Below are 14,299 nucleotides of genomic sequence, written 5' to 3'. Positions count from 1 at the left end.
GGATGTAACATTATTAACAACAACAACAACAACAACAAAAGGAAGGACATGGGGGCTCACACCTATAATCTCAGCACTTTGGGAGACTGAGGCGGGTGGATCATCTGAGGTCAGGAGTTCGAGACCAGACTGGCCAACATGGTGAAACCCCGTCTTTAACCAAAAAAAAAAAAAAAATTAAAAATACAAAAATTAGCTGGGCCTGGTGGCACACACCTGTAGTTCCAGTTACCAGGGAGGCTGAGGTGAGAGAATTGCTTGAACTGGGGAGGCAAGACGTTGCAGCAAGCTGAGATTGCACACTGCACTGCAGCCTAAGTGAGAGACTGAGACTCTGTCTCAACAGTAAATTAAAAACAAAAAGGAGTACATAGGAGGAAAGCCTACTGAGTGAAAATGATAGTGTGTTAGTAACCAGGATAGTTACAGTTTAGGAAGCCTTAATGAAAAGGATGGGACTTTTAACTAAACATCGAAGAGTAGATTTCAGACAAATAAAGAAAAGAAGATAGGGAATTCCAGATGTGAGAAATGATGCCCAAAATGATCCAGGAAAGGAAATGCATAAAAAGAATCCAAAGGTGCAGGACTGCATTCTTGTCACCTTTGAGTAAAAGGACCCAGCTCAGTATCCAGCACACAGTGAACACCCCATACATGAGATGTGGATTGTAAACGACACATACGTATGATAAAACTTGTTCCTAAACCTGCTTGAGGATCTAGGGACAGAAATATCTCATGACTCTTAAGAGTAAACAGCTTTTTCACCAACTAAAATATGATCCATCCCCAGGAGAAAGTCATATCTCAGAGCTAAGTAAACTAAGTTTAATAGTTTTCAATAACATAGGAAAGTTACTTTTTTTGTCTATAAAAAGAATTGAAGAAGCATATTATCCGCAATTTTAGAACAAAAAATGCTTTGTTCATGAGGAAATAACTTTTACTCTCAAAGTCTACTAACCTTTCTTCTTTATAGCTGCCAATTCTTGCTCAATTCTAAGGCAGATAGACTGTGTGAGTTCAAAAGATATCCTCTGAAAAGCATCAAAATCTTCCACTGTGAACACATGGGTCTCTGCAGGAGGAGAGGCTATAGCTTCCAATTCTGAGCGAACAGCATCCTTCACACCAACAGCAAAGATTTCAACATCTGAATTCCTTAGTTTTATCGCAGGATCTCTGAAAGCATCTGATGATTTCCCATCTGTGATAAGAATCATGACCTTTGGTACATTGCTTCTTGATCCCTTACTAGGCACAAATATTTTCTCTCTGACATAAGTCATTGCTTTGCCAGTATTTGTAGATCCTCCTCTGTAAGGGAAGTTGTTTATTGCATCAATTATATCTTCAACTTTGGTGAATTTTTTCAAAGTGAACTCAGTGTGAGGATCCCGGCTGTACTGAACAAGACTAATCTGGACCCTATTGGGCGAAATTTCAAAACTTTTTACGAGAACTTCCAAAAAGGCTCTAACTTTAACAAAGTTTGCAATCCCAATGCTATAGGAACCATCAACCAAAAATACAATATCGGCTTTTATATCCACGCCACGTGAGCATTCTGTAAAGAGAAAAAAAGTACGTTAAACTTCAAAACATATTAGTTAACCATTAAAATATACATATCTAGCTTTCGTAGAAAACATACTTCTTAAAAAAAAAAAAAAACTATTGCAAATATTTCATTCAAAACGAAGTCCAAACAAGTAAAGCATTCTGTCAAACAGATCTTCACATAATCCAAACACAATGATGCACACATTAACTTACCCACTTGAACTTTCATAGGCTGAGTCTTCTCCATTATTGAAATGGGTTCACTGGATGTCATTCCCTTCATGGCGGAAACGCTGATCTGGTATTCTGTGTCTGCTGAGAGGTCACGAACACTGAGCGTGGTTGTCTGAGGACCCACACTCAGAGCATGCTGTCGACTTCCTGCAGTCATTGGCGTGAGGATGACTTTGTAGCCAGTCACTGGACTAGGAGATGGATTCCAACTTAGCTTAACGTATTTTGAAGAGACTTCCATGGCAATCAAATTTGAAGGAGGCTCAACAACTAAAAAGTTACAACAGATAGTGATTAATAACAGTGAGATGTAACCTTATTAATTTGGTCTTTAGGTTTGGACCTTCAAATCTCCTTATTCAAATTAATCCTGAATGCAGAGAAGAGTTGCCCAATACCCTCCTCAGTCCCCAATTTTATGTGTCCCTATCAAACCAAAAGAGAGTCAACACTTACTTGGCTTTTAGTCAAACTGCTGACAAGTTAATGGGTTAATGGAATAAAAATGTATTTGGAAGAAATTAATGTTGGGACACCTCATGCCTTCTTCTCTGAAACCAAGATTTCCATTCTGGTTTTGGCATTCACTCATTATCTTCTTTCTCAAGTACCAAAGTAGGCACTTGATTAATATTTGTTAAATCAGTGCTTCATTCAATTCTTTAGGAAGTTTTTCTCTCTTAATAACATCATAAGAGTAAAAGTGTAATCTTTAAAAATACTTTATAATATGCTAAGAAAGAGAAAGCATTTAGCAGTTTTTAAATGACAGGGTTCTTTTGTTTTTGTTTTGTTTTTGAGATGGAGTCTCGCTCTGTCACCAGGCTGGAGTACAGTGGCGCGATCTCAGCTCACTGCAACCTCCACCACCCGGGTTCAAGCGATTCTCCTGTCTCAGCCTCCCAAGTAGCTGGGACTACAGGCGTGCACTACCATGCCCAGCTAGTTTTTGTATTTTTTTTTTTTTTTTTAGTAGAAACGGGATTTCACCATGTTGGCCAGGATGGTTTCAATCTCCCGACCTCATGATCCACCTGCCTTGGCTTCCCAAAGTGCTGGGATTACAGGTGTGAGCCACTGCACCTGGCCAAATGACAGGTTCTTATAATTTTAAACAAGTTTCAGGGTAAGAAGAAAAGTTCAACTATGTTCACAGGGCCACCAGAGGAGAAACGATGGCTTCTAACATGTATATTGACACATACATATCAATCCTCTAAAAAATTGTGATCCTTACTCAGTGTAGAACATAGTTATGCATTTGACAGTTAACATAAAGTATTTTAAGATATTTCAGACAATATCAAAATTCTGGATTTGTCAATGGAATCAACTTCCTAGAAGATACGTTTCTAATTACAAGTCAACCTTCAAGAAGTGTGTGTAAAAACAGGCACAAATTTACACATCACCTCTTCAAAGAGGCAATCAGATGTAGCACATGAAAATGGTGTTTATACTGAATGGGCAAAAGCTGGGAGCATTTCTCTTGAAAACCAGCATAAGACAAGGTTGCCCTTTCTCACCACTCCTATTCAACATAGTATTGGAAGTTCTGGCCAGAGCAATCAAGCAAGAAAAAGAAATAAAAGCCACCAAATATGAAGAAAGAAAGTCAAACTATCCCTGTTTGCAGATGACATAATCCTATATCTAGAAAACTGCATAGTCTCAGCCCAAAGTTTCTTAAGTTAATAAACAACTTTAGCAAAGTCTCAGGATACAAAATCAATGTGCAAAAATTGCTAGCATTCCTATACACAACAGTCAAGGTGAGAGCCAAATCAGGAATGAATTCCCATTCAGAATGGGAGTTGTGAATGAAAGAATAAAATACCTAGGAATACAGCTAAATAGATAGGCGAAATAGCTCTACAAAGAGAACTACAAACCACTGCTCAAAGAAATCAGAGATGACAATTGAAAAACATTCTATGCTCATGGATAGAAAGAATAAATATCATTAGAATGGTCATAGTGCCAAAAGCAATTTATAGACTGACCACTATTCCTATTAAACTACCATTGAGATTTTTCACAGAACTAGAAATGACTATTTTAAATTTCATATGGAACAAAAAAAAGTCTGAATATCCAAGGCACTCCTAAGCAAAAGGAACAAAGCTGGAGACGTCACGCTATCTGACTTCAAACTATCCTCCAGGACTGCAGTAACCCAAACAGCATAGTACTGGTACAAAAACAGACACATAGACCAATGGTACAGAATAAAGAATCCAGAAATAGGACTGAACACCTACAACCATCTGATCTTCAACAAACCTGACAAGAACAAGCAATGGGGAAAGTACTCCCTATTCAATAAATGGTGCTCGGATAACTGGCGAGCCATATGCAGAAGATTGAATCTGGACCTCTTCCTTAGATCATATACAAAAATTAACTCAAGATGGATTAAATGTAAGACCCAAAACTGTAAAAATCCTGGAAGACAACCTAGGCAATACCATTCAGGACACAAGCCCTGGCAAAGATTTCATGACAAAGATGCCAAAAGCAAATGCAACAAAAGCAAAACTTGACAAATGGGATCTAATTAAACTAAAGAGTTTCTGCACAGCAAAAGAAATTACTAACAGAGTAAACAGACAACATACAAAATGGGAGAAAATTTTTGCAAACTATGCATCCAACAAAGGTCTAATATCCAGCATCTATAAGGAATGTAAACAAATTTACAAGAAAACAACAAACAACCCCATTAAAAAGTGGGCAATGAGCATAAACAGACACTTTTCAAAAAAAAGACATCCAAGTGGTCAACAATTATACAAAAAAGAAAAAAGCTAAACAGCACTGATCATTAGGAAACTGCAAATGAAAATGACAATGAGATTCTATCTCACACCAGTCAGAATGTCTATTATTAAAAAGTCAAAAATAACAAAAGCTGGTGAGGTAGTAGAGAAAGAGGAAAGCTTATACACTGTTGGTGGGAGTGGAAATCAGTACAGTCATTGTGGAAGACAGTGCAGCAATTCCTCAAAGACCCCAAAACAGAAATACCATTTGACCCAACAATCCCATTACTGGGTATACACCCAAAGAAATGTAAGTCATCCTATTATAAAGATATATGCACACATATATTCACTGCAGCACTATTCACAATAGCAAAGACTTGGAATCAACCTAAAACCCCATCAATGATAGATTGGATAAGGAAAATATGGTACATATACACCATGGAATACTATACAGCCATGAAAAAGAACAAGATCATGTCGTTTGCAGGGACATGGATGGAGCTAGAGGCCATTATCCTTAGCAAACTAACACAGGAACAGAAAACCAAATACCACATGTTCTTGCTTATAAATGGGAGCTAAACAATGAGAACACATGGATATAAGGGGCCTATTGGAGGGTTGAAGGCAAGAGGAAGGAGAGGATCAGGAAAAATAACTAATGGGCACTAGGCTTAATACCTGGGTGATGAAATAATCTGTACAACAAACCCCCATGAAACAAGTTTATCTATGTAACAAACCTGCACATGTACCCCTGAACTTAAAAGTATAAAAAATATATATATTTAAAATGCTGTTTAAGTAGGAAGTAGTAGAAGGGAAAGCACAGATATGCCACATGGAAATCTGACCAAACCTGAGGGATACAGAGGTAGTACAGGCTAGTCCAGCAGAAGAGAGAAGACAGTACAGAGAAATGTGAACACCTGTGATGCAGCCCCAGCCTCCTACACAGGGAAAGTTCCAACAGCAGCAGAAAAAGAGTTGGGCCTACCCTTGCATATATGCCATTGCACCCCAGGGAGAACTAAACTTTTTAAAAGATTAAAGTGTTTAAAAGATTCTTGTTAATCACTAATCAGGGAAAAGTGGAGGTAAATGAGATGGATTCTATAATAATACAGAGCAAAAAGGTTAGACATTAGACAGTAAAACAACGGAAAAGATTTACTGCCCACGAAGTAATGAGAAGTTCTGAGACATAATTAGGACAAATGAACATTGACAAAATGCTCAGGGATTGAAGATTAAAGAGTTTGTATAATGGAAGATGTCACTATTTAGAATTTATGTTTAATCACTTATCTATTCTCAGGCTGAGAGGAGATCATGGAAAAAGATAAAGGCTTTGGATTAACACTTTTAATGTTCGAAAGGATGCTTTTGAAGTGTCTTTTCTTTCTTCCATGTATTTAGAAGTAATAACCAATAGAAATGGGAAATTTTTCTAATGGAAGGATTACATTGACTGATCTTTGAAATATTCTTAAAAGCTTTCAAAACGTTATGCAGAGTATAATCAGGGAAAATCTTTGTGCTTAGCCAGTTAATAGAAACATTGCTATTATTTTACATTGCAAATATCTATCCAGCCTAAATGTTTAAATCAGAGTGTAAGATAATTAAAGCAAGTACCAGAATAGCATAATTAGATAGACGTTCAATGTATAGAAAAGTCTTAAAGAGTAAATCAATTTGTCTCCCCCAAAAATTTTAAGAACTTTGCAATAATATATTCTACTGAACGTTCCACTGGAAAGAAAAACAATACAAATGGTATCAACAAGATGAGTTGCAAATGGAGTATACAATTAGAGAATCACTAGAAGAAATATTTAAATAAATATGTCTACTTCTAAGATAACTGTAAAACTATAAATAGTCAAACAATGGAAAGGACTAACACATGGGGAATGCTATGCAGCCTACTCACCTTCTTCTCCACTAACCAATTCACCAAGTTGTTCATCAACACCTGAGCACACCTGGGAGATGATCTCATTCTGAATATCCACAATTGCATCAAAGTTGGCCACATTGAAAACATGGTTCAGGGAAGGTGTGGAGGCAATTTGTTTGAGTTCTTTTGCATCTGCAGCTTTAATGCCTTCAAAACAAAAGGATAGGGACATATTGAAACGGGAAATGTGCCATTGACTTGGAAAAGTTCTTCATTTTTTCCATCTTTCACAACTGAAGATATTTTCAAATCGTTATTAAGTCTTAAGCCAGAATTGCTTTGCTTCATAACAAATGTGCAACTGTACAGATGCCAAAAACATTTTATAATTTGACATATAGTGGCCAGCCACAGAGGAAAGCAAATGGTTAGTTAAACAGAGTGGGCTTTCATCCCAACCATACCATCATATGTCTTTGCCATCTGTAAAGATAATACTTTTTTCTTCCAGAGTCCTGAATAAGCTGGAGCCCTCTGAATTCTTCAAGTATTACATAATATAGGAAACACATAAAAAACACTTAATGATAATACAAGGAGGATCTTTATTAGAATCATTGGCCCAGAATTCTTTGAAAAGTAGAGAGCTGGCAAAGAATGTGAACACCACCTTCCTAAATACATATGCTAAGGGAGTTATATGAGGGAAACGGATAAGTAGAATTCTTACTTAAAGACAATTTAAGTCTTTACTATTATACTACAAAAATGCAGTCAACACTTCTAATAGCATCCTTCCTTGAGGAATCAATCTTTCATCTTCCTAAACATTTAGTATACTGAAAGGAGTTGTAAAATGGAAATAATTAACTGAACTTAACCTACCCAAGGAGAAAACTTCAACTCCAACATTACGAAGCTCTCTTGCTGGAATTTCCACTTCATCCTGGGATTTTCCATCCGTAATAATAATTGCCACTTTAGGAAAGCCAACTCTTGCCCCAGCAGATTCCGTGAAAGTATTTTTAACTAAATAATCAATGGCATCCCCTAAAGGGAAAAGAAACGTGTTCATTTACCCTGTACTACACAATTTTTCCAAAGTCAAAAACTACATGAATAATGTCAAAAATATTTCATACGTAATAGGCAATGTGTAATTTCTTTCTGAAACAGACATTTCATTCATTTTTAACTTTAAAAAAAATCTGTAGAACATACCTGTCATTGTGTTGCCACCTTTATATGGAATTTTTTTAATTGCAGCAAGAAGCTCCTCCCTTTGGTAGTACTGATTTAAGTTAAATTCAGTCCTGGTGTCAGAGCTGTACTGAACAACTCCAACTCTTGTCTTCTCTTCCCCAATGTCAAAAGCAGACACAAGAGCAGCAATAAAGTCTAAAATGTACTTGAAATTATTTCTTCCCACACTCCAAGAGCCATCCACAAGGAAAACCAAATCAGTCCAGGCACTGACAGAGCATTCTGAAATACATTTGATATATTTTTAAATGATGCTTTACTAAATCAGTTCATCAATACAAGCTAACATTGCAAAAATTAGAACATATTCACTGATTATTCTTCACCCACATGCACAAACGAATGTACAATTTTACTAATAAGACATAGAAGCATTTTCAATGCCTTCATCAAGATGAATTCATGAAACTAGATCTCTTTAAACTGCTGTATAAGACATTATACAAAAAGGGATAAATAGGTTTACAACCTGCTCTCCAGGGGCATAGACTCCAAGTACTCATGCTATCAACCTATCTATTTTTATAAAGTATACCCTCACTTTCCTTTACAAGTACAAATTTCATAAAAATTTAGAAGTCATGTAAAAGAAATATAAGCAAAGGGTTTTTATTCCTTGGTATTTATCAACAAATAAATACAAAATAATTGCTGTACCATTCGAGGAAGTGCAGTTGATTTGAAGACCTAATTTGTTAATATTCTCTTGCACTTTTCAATATAATTGTCTAAAATTTGCATTAGGGTTAGTCTAGAGGACTAAGGGAGCCTAACAGAAGCAAAAACAACTATAAAATTATGCAAAATAGCTAAAATAGTCCTAATTATCAATGTATTTGAACTTGACAGTTAAAACCTACTTCTAGTGAACTAACAAGGTAGACAATTATTTTTATTCAAAAGTTAAAAGTCCATATGGTATCCTGAAATTATCAGAATCCAGTGATCAGTTTTCATAACTGAATATGTTATCTTTCCTTCTCTCTATGGTAGAGGTCAAGTTGGTTTATGAAAATCTGTATTTGTAATGCAATTCCAAGTGAATTTTCTGAAGATGATTTTGTCCTTGCAGTCAGCTGGTAGGTAATAAAAGAAGTATTTGGCTAGGAAGAGAAGGAGAGGGTCCTGGAAAATTTTGCAAGCCAAATACAAGTTGTATGCTTAAATAAGTTTTGCACATTATTCGATAGGTCAATTTAAGCCTATTAAAAATCAATACTTGGTATGATAGTCCGATTTAAAATAAATACTAATTATTGAAAACATTAGCATTATAAATGCATACTATAAACATCATTTCAGATTATTAGACATTGGAAATAATTATAAACAGTGATCTGGAGGGAATATTTCCAGATAAAGAGACTTTTGTGTTTATAATATTTTTATTGTCATTCTGGGTCATAAATCCAACTTTTACAAGGTGACAAAATTAGAAGTCCAAGAAACCCTGTAATCATCCATCTCCATAAGTCAGACAAAGAAATATAAGACAAAAGGAGGCTAATAACTGCAAGATCTATACTAAATAAAATTGCTTTCATCTGATTACAAATGCACCAATTTATCAGACGTGTGTTACATAGACTCTGAAAAAGGTTACACATGCCATCAACTAAGGCCATGTAAATAACCTAGAGAGGAATATAACGTACACATAGACTTAGAAAAGTATTTTCATGGCAATTGTATTGCTTGGAACACTAGCTGAGGGCATCTCTCTCATGTTCCAGCCTTGTATTTCTCATATGTTCCTAAGTACCACCTACTGCTATCAGTTTGTTGTTGAGAAATGAGTTGAGTCCTGAGATGTGCTTTGTTTTCACCTATTGCCAAAATCCTGCAGGAAAGTTTGGATATACACAATTTCAAAAGAATATCTAGTAAATAGAAGAAAAAACTGGCTTAGAATGTCAGAACTTAGGTATTATAATGGCTTAGTTATACATTTTTCTTAGATTGTCTGTGCTCCCTCTAGATAAAGCTTATAGAAATTAGTACAGGAATAAGATCAATCTATGTATATAATTGTAACATCTGCTCTATCCTACATTTACAACTTCTATGAATCCAAGCAAAAATAGTAAGAGAAATGCTCACTTTGTATCTCTGTTTTTCCAGGTTTCTTCTCCCCTGGCTTTGTCGAACTACCTGTTTGAACTAAGTTAAAATTTTATTATTATAAAAGGAAACGAACACAAGCAAATATTCTCTTTAAAACAGAATAAATATATCATATTAGTTTCTGCTGTTGTCTCTTAAATGTATGGCTCTGCCCAGCTGGTCAGAGAATACTGCCAAATAATCACTCTCTTGCAGATAAGTTATTTTAGTAAGATTTTTGAGATATTTCAAAAAGACATTCACATTGTTGTCCAGCAAAGTTTAACGTTTTCAATGGCCTTCATTCGTAACATTCCTGCTGTTTCCAGAGACCAGAGTTATAAACAGGAATGAATTATTCATATCCACTAATAACTAGGATAACAGAAAAAAAAACTGTTAATACTGATATAAATTAACTCTGTATCATAAGAGATTAAATTTGAAGTTGGAAAAAGCTTCTGTAAAATAAAAAGCATACAAGTATTTTAATTTATATGTGTGCTTACTTGTTAGTTGTCCTATAACTGGCACACTTTCTTCTACTTCATCATATGAAGTTATTGTCACCACATACTCTGTTTCAGGTACAAGCTCTGACAATAAAGTCTCAGTGGTACTAGCTGCAAGGGTAAATTCTTTAGTAGGCCCATCTGGAAATACAAAAAGGAAAAATATGAATGGAACAAAATATTTAATAAATGGACTGATACTGCCTTTACTTGTTACAATTATATTTAATACTTGTTTGAAAATTCAAGATTTTTCTAGATTAAAGGTATAGCAGAATATCAAACAAAAAATGTTTCATTGTTTTTGGAGACTAATAGTAGATAACAGTGTTATAAATGAGACACAAAGCAGAAAAAAAAGAATCTTTTAAATTATGCATTGGAGGAGAACAGAGAGAGAGAAATAAGAGATGAAAATAAACTCAAGGAAAACAAACCCCGTAGATTAAGACCAGCCCCTAGCGGGAAACAATCTTTGTGGAAGCAGTGCATCTTCCATACTCAAATGGGTACATGCCTTAATGGGTAACTTTGACCCCTGCATTGCCTTAAGTAGGTATCAAATATTTCAAGGTCCAGTATAGTAGGTGTTTACTCATATTTTGGCAATTATGTACTCCCTTCTAGATTCTGTTAATTCTCTATTCAATCAGGAAACATGGTGATTCCTGGGAATAACATGCCTGATGATATTTTTAATTAAATTGTTTTCATCAAAATATAAATAATTAGGAAAGATAGACAGGTGCAACAGACTGCTGAAAAAATGCTCTTGGTTTACAGGTGGAACATCAAAACCAACCAGGACCTCTAGAGGACATCAAGACACTTGGACTCTGCCAGGTTGAGTAGCCTCAGTGCCAGTTTTGGAAGTGCTGGGAGTCAGTAATGCCCAACATCTGGAAACTAGATGGACCCTGTTTGAACTGATTTTCTGCTTTGGAATGAATGAGTTAACTGCAAATATATTTGGGGAGAAAAGATTCAAAGAGGGAAAAGTAAATTTTTCACCCTCTTTTAAGTTTTTAAATCATCTTTTAAAAAAAGTTACGTTTCTTGGTAAATCAATATGTAAAATCCTTGGTATTTTTAAAGGCGGAAAGAAAAATAAGCACAATTCTAGTGCTAAGTTATGTTGACATCATCCATCTCTATTGTCAGCCAGTCAAGACTTCTTACCATTTAGCCAATGTTCGTGGAAATGGTTATTTTCCCATTTTATTTTGGAACTAAAAATTAATCAACAGAGATTGGTTCTCCACATTTTGGCAACATTATTAACATTAAAGACAATGTTTGAGAACAGCCCAAATGAGTTTTGTCTTGTTTTGCTTTCCAAGGATCCAGCCTATTATCTATAGAATCCATCTAGCCAAAGTAAATTCTTATCTTTCATCATGGTTGTTTACCATTATCACAGAATGATGTTTTCTGGATACTGAAATGTGTAGGACACTGGATAAGATGTAACAACTTACTTCATCACCTGACACTTTAAATGTTGAAAAGATTAAGTGATTCAAGAAGAATGCCAAGGAATGAGAATTCGATTTTATAAGATCAAAGATTGCTAACAATATTCTGATCAGGTAAAGATAGAGTACACTTTTAATTATAACAGCTTAGCAAGGCAAACCATGTTAAACTCAATAACATTGAAATATAATTGTGGATACTAGGCTGGAAATCTGAAACCTGAGTTCAGCAAATGTCTGGTGACATGGATCAAATCCCTCAGGCTTCCTAAAGCTCAGCTTCTTCATGATGAAATGGGAGAAGGGATGGAGATTGAATCATAGCATCTTGATGCTTCTGTCTTAAAACCCCACAGTCTCAAAACTTACCTGTCGTAGGGTCCACCGTTATTCTGTAACCCACAATTGGATCAACTGGTTTTGCCCATGACATATGAACAGTATTTTCATCTATAATTTTAAAATTCAAGTCTGAAGGTGGGTCAACTGCAAAAGAGAGAGTTTATATTAGCTAAAGTTTCAATGTCACAAAATGGTCAATTTAATTAATATAGAATTGTGTTGAGCAAAGCTTTCTAAAATTGTCTTTGCATAAATTTGTTTCCAACAAATATAAAAGATATGTTGTTGGATAAGAATAAAACTAAAAGCTGACAAAACATCAGAGAATATACATATTACAGAAGACAGCACAAAACACTTTTGATTCTTGAGTTGCTAGGTCATTCAAGAATGGCCAGCAAAATCAAGCATAATAGAAACATATTTGGATACAAGTACATACAAGTACAATGAAATCACAGATAATAACCACATATGCAAACAATTCACATAACAATTAAAGGAATTTCAATACATGCTGAGTGCATTTTGAACAAGCATGCCAAATCACAACCTGCTAACAACCAGAGAAGTTAATTCAAAACATTGACATAATACATTTTTCCCATAATATGGACAAGAATCAGCAGTGGTTTTGGTTCATTCTCTGCATTTTTTGTCTTGTAATTATTCATTGTTATTTGATAAATCTAAATATGTGGCAGAGATGAAAAATATGTTTTAATGAAATTGAGGAATCATGGGAAACAGTTATATATGACAAGGAAATATACATTTAAATGTATATTCACATTCATAGGAAAGTATTCAAAAATAATAAGTGATGCTAATAATTTATAAGTATATAAATAGTGATATTCAGAAGTTTATAAAACTAATATTCTGCCTGTTTACACCAACTTGCTGAATGTTCCAGGGTGTAAACCAACAGTATTATTTCCTTTGCAGCAGGTATAGTCCATACTAGAAAGGGCATTTTAGATTAAAATGCCAGTATGGTCCTTTACAAAACAATGGTTAATTATGAAAAGACAACATCAATGTATATTTATGGACATTTATTTACAGAACTTAAAGAAAACAGCGAAGAAGGATCAGTGATCTGAAGACATGACTGCGCATAAAAATTTGGAAAAGTCAATGACAGGAATAACTGAAAAGTACAGAAAGAGTTTACATACAAAACTGTACAGCATCATGCATGTGTCAATGAAATGTTGACTTGTTTTTAGTTTCCCACAATGAACAAAAGCCTCCATGTACAGTAGTCATTACACAAAGACATTTCCTAAATATTTTATAATGATATTCTCTCTACAATGTTCATGCCTCCTCATGCAGCATTGTACTGACTCACTGTCAGTGCATGGTCGATGAATTAAAAATTATTACTCTTGAAACAGGTCAACAAATTAAGATGACTTTCAGCCACATTCTTCTTAAAATGTTTTAGTCCAAAAGTATTCCTTGTGAGTCAGAATTTTTGCATCTGTTTTGAGAGATTATAATCTCCTTTTAGGTTTTTACGAAGCTCAATTAAAATACAGCAGTAGCTTTGAGACATGAGTCACAGAATTTAACTGGGGTTAAAGATTTATATAATATTAATAACACATTTTAATGGAAATAATTAAGCAAACATTTGCTTTAATGGACCGCTGCCTCCAACTATAGGAGACGGTTTTTTATTTTTATTGGATACACTAGTATTGGAATAAATGTTATATTCTTACTATCCATACACAGGCAGTGAGATTAGACTATTAATCTACATGCATAATTTAATTACTCAACATTCTTCTGTCTGGAATCATATTTTGAGGTTTAGCTGTACTCATCACTTAGTATAACATGCATGCAACAGATGTTAATGGGACAATGGGTATTAAGAATATCATTATAAAATATTGTTCCAATAGCAATGGCTCAGGACAAATTTAATGCAAAGGCAGACACAACCGGCCTGAGCATGCTTTAAAAAAAAAATCAGTACATGGAAAAACAGTACCACCAACCTTAGAAGGAAAATGACCTGAAGCAGCGGACATTAGGTTAAAACTGCTGAAGGACAGCAGCGGCCCCCCTTGTTGATATCCAAATGACCAGGATTCCAGATAAACTGAAAAATTGACT

General features: G+C 34.9%; 1 protein-coding gene across 2 annotated transcripts in view; it reads right to left on the bottom strand.

Annotated features, from left to right (window-relative positions):
- Positions 1–14,299, bottom strand: part of COL12A1 (collagen type XII alpha 1 chain) — a 121,965-nt gene that overhangs the window by 98,310 nt on the left and 9,356 nt on the right. For both annotated transcript variants that reach the window (XM_064360915.1, XM_064360913.1), the window contains exons 3-10: positions 12,194–12,310; positions 10,347–10,490; positions 9,835–9,894; positions 7,693–7,956; positions 7,357–7,521; positions 6,505–6,678; positions 1,780–2,070; positions 968–1,570 (exon numbers count right to left, since the gene is read on the bottom strand). In XM_064360915.1, coding sequence (XP_064216985.1) covers positions 968–1,570; positions 1,780–2,070; positions 6,505–6,678; positions 7,357–7,521; positions 7,693–7,956; positions 9,835–9,894; positions 10,347–10,490; positions 12,194–12,310 — 1,818 coding nt within the window. The remainder of the gene's footprint in view (positions 1–967; positions 1,571–1,779; positions 2,071–6,504; positions 6,679–7,356; positions 7,522–7,692; positions 7,957–9,834; positions 9,895–10,346; positions 10,491–12,193; positions 12,311–14,299) is intronic.

Source organism: Aotus nancymaae, unplaced genomic scaffold, assembly GCF_030222135.1.
Source record: "Aotus nancymaae isolate 86718 unplaced genomic scaffold, 86718_ANA_hifiasm-v0.15.2.pri h1tg000040l, whole genome shotgun sequence".
In the NCBI taxonomy this organism is placed as follows: Eukaryota; Metazoa; Chordata; class Mammalia; order Primates; family Aotidae; genus Aotus; species Aotus nancymaae.
This window is presented reverse-complemented; position numbering and strand designations above follow the sequence as displayed.